This window comes from Mercenaria mercenaria, chromosome 6 (genome assembly GCF_021730395.1).
Source record: "Mercenaria mercenaria strain notata chromosome 6, MADL_Memer_1, whole genome shotgun sequence".
In the NCBI taxonomy this organism is placed as follows: Eukaryota; Metazoa; Mollusca; class Bivalvia; order Venerida; family Veneridae; genus Mercenaria; species Mercenaria mercenaria.
Genome location: NC_069366.1, coordinates 82317601 through 82328293, shown reverse-complemented (window position 1 = coordinate 82328293; position 10693 = coordinate 82317601). Strand labels below are relative to the sequence as shown.

At 37.7% G+C, this 10693-nt stretch overlaps 1 protein-coding gene across 1 annotated transcript in view; it reads right to left on the bottom strand.

Moving 5' to 3' along the window:
• Positions 1-480: 480 nt before the first annotated feature.
• LOC123549902 (uncharacterized) overlaps positions 481-10693 on the bottom strand; it is a 30424-nt gene continuing 20211 nt past the window's right edge. The window contains exons 3-6 of the mRNA XM_045338350.2: positions 10394-10483; positions 2842-3000; positions 1063-1220; positions 481-772 (exon numbers count right to left, since the gene is read on the bottom strand). Coding sequence (XP_045194285.2) covers positions 741-772; positions 1063-1220; positions 2842-3000; positions 10394-10483 — 439 coding nt within the window. The 3' untranslated portion in view covers positions 481-740. The remainder of the gene's footprint in view (positions 773-1062; positions 1221-2841; positions 3001-10393; positions 10484-10693) is intronic.

The window sequence follows — 10693 nt, the reverse complement described above, 5'->3', positions numbered from 1 at the left end:
AAAAGGCATCTACGAAATTGGAACACGCAGAAAAACTGGAGCTGTTGCTGCTCTACTGCTTACTCCACGTTGGTTAATAATGGATACAAGAGTTATAATCTTAAAGTTTAACACTATTGTTTCTTTTATTCTGATGCGAACTTGTAAGATTACAATTTAAATACATAAAATAGAAACAAATGCAAGGAAGACAAATAGCGCAAGAGTCATCGCCACTTCTTGAGAGACTCTAAGAGCCGATTCCTTGCTGCTTTTGAGGCAAAATGTATATAAATACGAAAAAATCCCGTCAAACTATTACGTTATACTACAGTCACACATATGGCGCGGATAGCTACGTCTAGCTACGGATAGAAACGTAGTTATCCGTATCGATCCGTACCTGAGCCGTACGGATTGGTACGGATTGATACGGACTACTACTTTAAGGTACGGCTCAGATACGGATCGATACGGATTACTACGTTTCTATCTGTGGCTAGACGTATCTATCCGCGCCGTATGTGTGACTGGGTATTATACCGACTTACGTTATATCGAGATAAAGTTCAGTAATGTGTGTTAGCAAAATAATGAGTTCACAAAAACACTAAATGAGTTTTGTAGAAGAAACATAAGACTTTTTAACAATATTCCATTTTGTTGATTTTGACAATGTGCTGTTGTTTCTGAAGCCGAACCTAAATTCTCCACAATTCTGACTATAATATTAAAGCGAGATCTTCGGATGCAACCATCGCTCATTCAGTATCCAGACACCTGTACCTTGCCGCTGTAATTGAAAAATCAGTACAATAATTGTACATATAGCCAGATACATACAGCAACAACAGAAGAGCTCTAGAAAAAAACACGTACATCAGTTCATATAAACAATTCTACTAATTCTAGAATTTCAAAAATCATTGTAAAATCTTGTCGTCATTTGATTTATTTCAAGTTTCAATGGATAAAATTAACGTTGACACAGATTTAAAGGATCACATGATATACAATGCTATTTTTAGGAAAACGCACATTTTACTTATATTTGAAGTCATTAAAACATTGAAAAATTCGAACCTTTGCACGCATTTGGTATTGTGAGGGTCATAGGTTTGATCTCCTTTGTAGAACCACTACAATAAACCCACACAGTCTGACGGCGATACTTCGGTACACACCTTACTCCAAAATCCCCGGACAGTTCAAACTTGGCACAGTGAAAGTCAGGTATATGACTGGAGGAAAAATATACATTCTACTTTGATATCTGTCGCGAAAGCGTCGTTTGAAATGGTGATCATCAAAACAAAAACAGACTAAATATATTTTGCAAATTATCTAATACCTTTATAAGAGACAAAGACAACCAAAAGATATTTGTTATGATTCTGTGCAGGGCGCAGTCTTTCTGCAACATTTTATCAAGCGAAGCAGAATCCGGAGTTCACGAAAGTACATTAAAATGAATTAAAGTATCTTCTTATTGCATAAATTTTCAACTGCTTTGTCCCATTTACCATTTTATCACGCACAACAACTTGTCGAAACAAAGTTTAAGGGGGAGATGTCGTCTAGTGGTTAAGTGTCGGCCGCTCAACCAGAGGGTAAAGGGTTAGAGCCACGCTGGGGTCACAACCACACCTTATATGACACAAGTACTGGTTTCTCCAGGAAGCGGATACAAGTGCGGTTCAGGTAACCTTGAAGCATTCATCAAAATCGAGATAAAAGAAATTAGTACAAACTAACACAATGGTATAAACGTTAGATTTATATTTTAATATTTTGCTTTCGTTTGTTAATAGATATAAGTCAGACCTATGAATTTACAGTTTTTCCTAAATTCTTTTTCCGCCATCAATGGTACTTAATGCACTTGTAAAATTATGTTTATAAATTTGATGTGAAATTAGCAAATATAATTTATCGAATCATTTAAATCAAGAACAGCTAGATAGGGATATATCCTTACCCCACCTTTTATTTCAAAGAAAATTTCCAACATTTTTATTAATAAATTTTATCTATTCTTAACATTCTTGAAATTTCTTTTTAACTGTATCTATTTTGCGACTAACGATATTTTTTTTTATTGAAAGACACAATCAACACCATAGGAATGCGTCTAATAAAATTACTTAATATTTCTATTTTTTTTTTTTTTTTGGTTTAAAGGCACACCGACGAAATGTAATTCATATGGCAACTTTTCCAGCTTTTTATGGTCTAGAAAGACCCAAGGATGTCTCATTACGGACGGACATCTTGGAAGAACCACCGAACTTCCGGCGTGACATTTGCTCACATGAAAAAAAGCTACATCCCAAGCAAGGTTTTGAAACCACATTAGCGAGGGGCAAGTGATCTGAAATCAGTCACCTTAACCATTCGGTCACAGAGGCCCCTGAAATCAGCCACCTTAACCATTCGGTCACAGAGGCCCCTGAAATCAGCCACCTTAACCATTCGGTCACAGAGGCCCTCTATAGTATTTTTACTTTTACGTACGTTCGAATATAATCAGAAGTTGATATTGTCCTTGAGACAACCTATTGATAACTTTAACAAAACTAAATGCTTTAGACAAATATACTTTTATGTTCTTTCTTTTAAAGACCATCGATGTGTAACAGTGTAAGACACACTCAATTTAAGCACAGTCAAACTTTGTTGACTCGAACTCGACAGGACAGGCAAATTTTTTCCTAGCTATCGGTAGTTCGGGCGTTGCAACAATACATGTTTATATATTACTTAGGAATTTTAACGGGACCTGACGATAATTTGAGCGAAGGGTGAACAAAGTTCGACTTCAGTTGAAATAATGTTCGGATATTATTTAATCATGTTATATACCTCATATCACAATCGGTCCACACCACTGCTTCCGCTATCCAACAAGATTCAGATGCATTTGTCTCCAGATTGACTTTCCAATGATCTATGACTGTTCTCGTGCTGTCACACATTTCGGCAAACTGACATTCCGGGTAAACATTCAAGTTTTTCTCAAGGCTACAATACAAAAAGGCTCTGAAAAGACTTTACCATAACAAACACATACGATGAATTTCTTTATGTAGAGATAGTTCCTTAAATTTTAAACAATGAGAAAACAACAACAAAAAACAACAACTAAACGTTGAGTGTTTATATGTAACATTCAATTTGCTTCTCTGCCTCGCTCTATCGATTCGGCAATATATGTATCTAGATATAATTTAAACATTATTTTCGCGGATCAATTAAATCAGAATTCTAACAATAAACGAGCAACACCCATCTTTAATCTCCTGAGTAGTATAGGCGTCGGTTTAGGGCCACGACTGCGCTTGCGCGGCGGCCATCTTGGATTTTTGACGTCATGCGCGGCGGCCATTTTGAATTCTAGTTTTAGAATGACATCATCTTTCTGTTTTTAGAATAATTTTATGTCTAGCATGTATCTATTTTAGGCCGGATAGACGGACAATAAAAATGTAAACATGTCAAAGTTAATCCCTTTAAAGTCGCCACAATGTCCGGCGTGTATTTACTTAAGAGCGGATGCGTTAACAATAGCCTATTCAACTGTTAAAGTTAATCCCTTTAAAGTCGCCACAAGGTCTAGCGTCTGTTGACTTATGGACGGATGCATTAACAAAGGCCTATTGATCTGTCCAAGTTAATCCATGTATTGAGTACAGAAAGGGAGGCGACATCAGGTCTGGGTCACATACGGACCGAGGTACCTCTTTCATACCATCAATAATATGATGCTAAAGAATATTTTGATAGTTTTCTAAAAATATTGCCAACATTTTCAATGACCATTTGGAGTTTTAGAACCAGTAAGGTACTTTTTGAGAAGAATGCTAAAAATCATCAAAAATAGGACGTTTTAGGGTCCATTTTTACATTTTGGGTATCTGACATTTTTGAAAAGCCTATATGGTAAACTTTACCATAACCGAGGTGCCAACCGGAAATGAAGTCATTAAATTTCAGTGTCATCGTACAGGCTCGGGTCTGGTACCGTTAGAAAAACATTTTTGGGTAGGTTCCAAAAATATGTACTATCATAGGTCTATCTCTATCCGTTTTCCAGATATTGTGGTTAAAACCGAAATAATTCATCCGGAAACACCCGGCTTCACGCCTTTATTATTAAAGATAACCTAGGCATGTTGGGTATCTAACCGAAGGTCTCGACGACTACTATAAGTTAGCACACTCAATCCGGAAGTGAAATCAATCATGCGTAAAATTCACATTTTCTGCGCGTTCCTAGACTCGAACCTGGTCAAGTGAGGTATCGTTGGAAAAATCTTATCAAGAAGATTCGGAAAATGTATACTTTGATAATCGTATTTCTAAACTTGACCGAATAATGAGCCAAAATCATTCAAGCGTAAAAACCCGGCTAACTCCTTCATAATTGAACTAAAACTAGGCATGTAGGTATCTAACCAAAGGTCTCGATAAGTACTATAAGGCAATAAACTTAAACCGGAAGTCAAATCAATCATGCGAGAAATACGCCAAAGTAAGCTTACCTGATCCTTACACTTCGATATCCAAAATGGCAGTGAATGAATTTACATGGAGAAACATAATAAATAGAGCCAAAGCAACGTTCTGATTAGTCAGTATAGCTTATAGCAATGCTCTGACTGGTGAGTGATATGACGCATTCTCATTGGTCACTCAGGGATCACACGCACAAGTCATATATAAGTCTTATAAGTCAATTGAGCTATGACTGAAGGTGTTACAAGCTACTGTATATACCAACAACACCTCCTCCTTCTACTCATTTCTTTTCCTCCTCCACCTCCACCTCCTCCCCCACAATCATCCCCCTCCACCTCCTCCTCCACTCATTCTCCTCCATCTCCTCCTTCTCCACTTCTCCTCCTCCTCCTCCACTCCTCCTCCTCCTCCACTCCTCTTTCTCCTTCTCCACTCCTCCTCCTCCACTACCTCCTCCTCCACCTCCACCTTCTCCTCCCCCACAATCATCTCCCCCTCCACCTCCTCCTCCTCCACTCCTTTTCCTCCATCTCCACTTCTCCTCCTCCTCCTCCACTCCTCCTCCTCCTCCTCCTCTACTCCTCCTCCTCCTTCTCCTCTTCCCCAAGAAAACGTAAGAATGGCTAACAGAACAGAATAAAGCAGTGTCTTTTTGATAAAAGATATATAACATCAACGTTATGTCCGCGGAAATGACGAAGCCACTGGCAGTTTTTCACCGCAATTACAAACATGGGACATCTCAAGAGAGACGACGTTTCAACATCCATTTTCTATGGTCGTTTCAGGACCAAGTGGTAGTGGAAAAACTGAATGGACAAGAAAACTGTTATTATCAAATCTTGTTAGACCTCAGCCTCAGCGTACCATATGGTGTTTTGAACAATGGCAACCATTGTTTGATGAACTTCAGCGTGAAATCCCCGGGGTTGAATTTGTACACGGTATTCCAGACTACTTGAATGATTCCCAATATATAAATGTTAATCAAAGGAACCTGCTGGTCTTTGACGACTTGATGACTGAAGCTAAATGCGATCAAAGAATTGCTGATCTCTTTACCAAGGTCAGTCACCACAGGAACATATCTGTTGTATATCTCACCCAAAATTTGTTCCCTCAAGATAAAGCTTGTAGGGATATCGCTTTGAATATGCAGTATCTGGTTCTATTTAATAATCCTTTTGACAGACAGCGCAAGAAGAATTTACCCTTCGTCTAGTAACATCTTTATGAAACGGTTTGAACGAGCGACATCAAGACCGTATGGTTATTTGGTAATAGACTTAAAATCGAGCACCCCAGAACAACACCGTTCACGTGATAACATGTTCGAGGCAAACAATCAAAGAAAAGAGAAAACGAACAGATGATGAATATAAACCAGAAGACTATTTCAATAAAGAAGGATACTTATCTGACAAAAATGATGGCAAGGATGAAGATGAGGAGGAGGATTATGATGACCATGATGATGATGATGATAGTGTTGATGAAACAGAAAATAGGAATAATGACACTAGCTTTGTAAAGAAACAATCTTTGATCAAGGGACCTCCCGGTAAATGTAGAAAAGTTGAGATTATAAAAGAGCGATCACGTCGTGAGATTTGGGATAAGCGTTTTCAGGATCCTCTCAGACAATCTATTAAAGAACAAGTTAGAGCTAAAGTTAACAACTATACAGAACAAGGGCTCACTTTTGACGAATTGCCTCAATTAAGAAGGAGATTGAGACAAAATTATGCCCGATTTCTAATTGGCTTTTATGACCTACAAAACGATCCTACTAAGCAACAGAGAAACTCAGCCGGCTAAGAAACTAAGAAGTCAGCACGGCATGACTGTCAAAAATCTATTCGACAAGCCATTGCACTTAGAAAAGACCTTTTTGTTGAGTTGTGGCCCGATCATGAAAGCAAAGAAGAATATTCAATGGATGATAATAAAGAAGCTGATGACGATCAAGAATCGGATGATGAAGAACGAACGTTGTAAGAAGGATTGGCGTGCTTTAACTTTCACAACGCCAAAATGGGTTCCATAGAGGTGTACGATTATAAACAATAACAATGGGTACCGTATAAACCGGACCCAGAGAAATGGTATCAGCACTTTTAAGACTTGAGAGACGGGTACGTACGACCTGATCAAAGGGTCGTTACATAGTAGGTAGCGGTGCTCGTCTTAGAAAAATGGCCGAATTAAAAGAGGAACAAGAAAGGGAAGCAATGAAACAAGAACAAAAAGGGGAAGATCTCCCCGTAGTAAAACTTGTGACACCCGTAGCCCAAGAGGTTGATATTGATAGGTCGGAAATAAGACGGTCACAAAAGCATAGTGATCTGCAGCGACATAGGGATAAAATGGACACACCTTAAGATTATGTTTATTAACATTCTCTTGCACTGGAAACCAATCGTATTGAAATTCTTGGCCACCTCCTCGAATCACATCTTTACATAAAGCACTATTTCCTGATTCTCAGGAATACAAGTCATCCAGTCACTTTCACTGATCGCCTCAATATTCAAATTTATCTTATGAAAACGTATCATATCGACCAAAGTGTCTAAAAGATATAAAAGTGCTCTTTTGCTTTAACCACTGTTTTATGCATCCTTGGGAAACATTTTGTGCTGCTATTTTACAAGAGCCATTTTATACGGCTCATAGTCCAACATGTGATATAACGGTATGTAGGGACTTTCTACACAGTCGGAAAATATTTTTCTACAGACATCTGATGGTAACACATCCATCATTTATTCTTCATAAAGCTGTCTCTTTAGTCTGTCCTTCATACAAATTTCGTGTAACACAAATCAGCAAAAACTTCAAGTCAGACACGCTTTTAAATGCTTATCTACCAATTTCTGTTTGCATGATGATCACAGAGCATAGTAAGTACATCTATGTGGATATTTTCGGGTACTTTAGGTTCCGTACTGATGTTACAGGGGCAACAGGAATTTGGTTGCCAGTTTATGTTCGCGCCACTTTAGATCTTTTTTCGGATGATATTTACTCATATATTGTCGGAGCATATATACCCATGTAGAGTAATTCATATCGAACTCTATTCTTGTTTTTGCTATGTCCTTGTACTTAACATAGAGACACCCTTCAGCTTCCAGAAAGTCGCGTAATATACACTCTATGTCTACTAAATAATGACCGCCAGGCAAACTTTCCCACATGTCCCTACATGGATCATCAGTGTGAATGATGGAGAAGTCTACATTTAAATTCGTCCTGTTTCTTATATAGACTGTTAATAATTCTACAAAAGTGTTTGTGGCAATCCCAAGATGCACTTTACTGAAATGCGCTTCATAAATCCATACTTTGTGATGTACTGGACATACTTCCTTTAGGTCAGCAGCGAAGGAATTCATCATATTCTCGAATACTCGCGAGCTATTTTCCATGATTTCAGTTCTGTGGTCAGAATGATTTTGTCTGATGAAGGCACTGTTATATACTTTTCATTGGGGTATTTTAGTAACAATGGCCATTCCTATTAATTCTGATTGGCCGGTTAAAAAAAAGTATTCCAGTCTGGAACAGCTTTGAACCAAACAAATGACTGACACGTTTTAACAAGTAAGCTGGCCTTTCTTTGAGAATTAACCAATGAGAATGCGTCATATCACTCACCAGTCATAGCATTGCTATAAGCTATACTGACTAATCAGAACGTTGCTTTGGTTCTATTTATTATATTTCTCCATGTAAATTCATTCACTGCCATTTTGGATATCAAAATATAAGGATCAGGTAAGCTTACTTTGGCGTATTTCTCGCATTATTGATTTGACTTCCGGTTTAAGTTTATTGCCTTATAGTACTTATCGAGACCTTTGGTTAGATACCCTACATGCCTAGTTTTAGTTCAATTATGAAGGAGTTAGCCGGGTTTTTACGCTTGAATGATTTTGGCTCATTATTCAGTCCCGTTTGAAAATACGATTATCAAAGTATACATTTTCCTAATCTTCTTGATGAGACTATTCCAACGATACCTCACTTGACCAGGTTCGAGTCTAGGAACGCGCAGAAAATGAGAATTTTACGCATGATTGATTTCACTTCCAGTGTAAGTGTGCTAACTTATAGTAGTCGTCGAGACCTTCGGTTAGATACCCAACATGCCTAGGTTAATAATAAAGGCGTGAAGCCGGGTGTTTCCGGATGAATGATTCCGGTTTTAACCACAATATCTGGAAAACAGATAGAGATAGACCTATGATAGTACATATTTTTGGAACCTACTCGAAAAGATCTTTCTAACGGTACCAGACCCGAGCCTGTACGATGACACTGAAATTTAATGACTTCATTTCCGGTTGGCACCTCGGTTATGGTAAAGTGTACCCTACAGGCTTTTCAAAAATGTCAGATACCCAAAATGTAAAAATGGACCCTAAAACGTTTTATTTCGATGATTTTTAGCATTCTTCTCAAAAAGTACCTTACTGGTTCTAAAACTCCATATGGTCATTGAAAATGTTGGCAATATTTTTAGAAAACTATCAAAATGTTCATTAACATCATATTATTGATGGTATGAAAGAGGCACCTCGGTCCGTATGTGACCCAGACCTGATGTCGCCTCCCTTCCTGTACTCAATACATGGATTAACTTGGACAGATCAATAGGCCTTTGTTAATGCATCCGTCCATAAGTCAACAGACGCTAGACCTTGTGGCGACTTTAAAGGGATTAACTTTGACAGTTGAATAGGCTATTGTTAATGCATCCGCTCTTAAGTAAATACACGCCAGACATTGTAGCGACTTTAAAGGGATTAACTTTGACATGTTTACATTTTTATTGTCCGTCTATCCGGCCTAAAATGAATACATGCTAGACATAAAGTTATTCTTAAAATAGAAAGATGATGTCATTCTATAGGTCAGAGACCACCAGTTCAAAAAAGAACAGGGAACTTAATGGGAATGAGGTAAGTGTTTACCTGGGAATAAGGTAACGTCTGTGCGTTCTGATTGGTCAGTCATGTAAACAAACCCAGGAAGTGATTATTTTTTCAAAATTGATATTTTTTTACTGCATTTACAGTAGCTTGTTATACATTTTGACAAAATTTGCTACATTTTATGTGTATTGAAAAAAAGTTTTATCAAACGAATTTCTCCGCCATGTCAATGATGTAAACAGGGGGTCATCTCATTCACACGAAAATTACTTAGATAAAGTATCACTATTCATATGTTTTTCGTCCGATATTTTGGTAGAACTAAGATAGTTCTTGAAAAACTTGTAATTAGATATACATGTTTCGATGTATGGAAGGTCGTACACGCCATAATGTTACAATGTTAGTCTATGGGAAAACAATTGGTGGTCTCTAACCTAAAACTAGAATTCAAAATGGCCGCCGCGCATGACGTCAAAGATCCAATCTGGCCGCCGCGCATGCGCAGTCGTGGCCCTAAACCGACACCTATACTACTCTCCTGTATCAGTTGTAATTGTGTTAATTCAGAAGTTTTAAAACAGAAGAAATAGCTTGCATGTGAACCAGACAATATTTTACGTATGGAAACATGAATCTGAAATCCCGGAGAATCCCACGTTTCGACTAATCGGAACAGACATAACGTGATTTTACTGGCTTTCTCGTGCGTTTGTTTTCCCCATAGACTTCTATTCATATTTTTTCGGCGCCGCCGTTTGTTTTCACTGAATATGCAAATTAAGCATTAAGAAGGTACAAGCAAAATCATAAAAGAGAACGATACATAAACCTTACACCGGCACATGGATAGGTTCCGACAGCAAACGATCGGCTGCCTGTCCGGAAAATTCCGGAGTTTTGTTTGCCAGACATCTGAATAGAATATACCCAAATCAGTTTATAAATATTCCTACCTTAAGGTTTCGTTTAGAACTTCCTTTCGATTCTTTAGGAACTTCTTCAACCATTTTTGTTTGCTTTTCAATGTCTCTTTGTAGTCCTTCCTGTGGATTAAAGTCAAAGGGATTACAATCATATTACAAAACAAACTGTCTGCAATCTATTTTCAAGCTACTTGCTTACAAATATATTTTTTTCATTTGAAAAAAAAAGAAAAAGAATAGACATTTTACATGAACTGTCATTGCTGATGTCTTGCATTTTATGTTGTAAAATGTATTTAACATATAACATTAACATTAAACATACTGGGG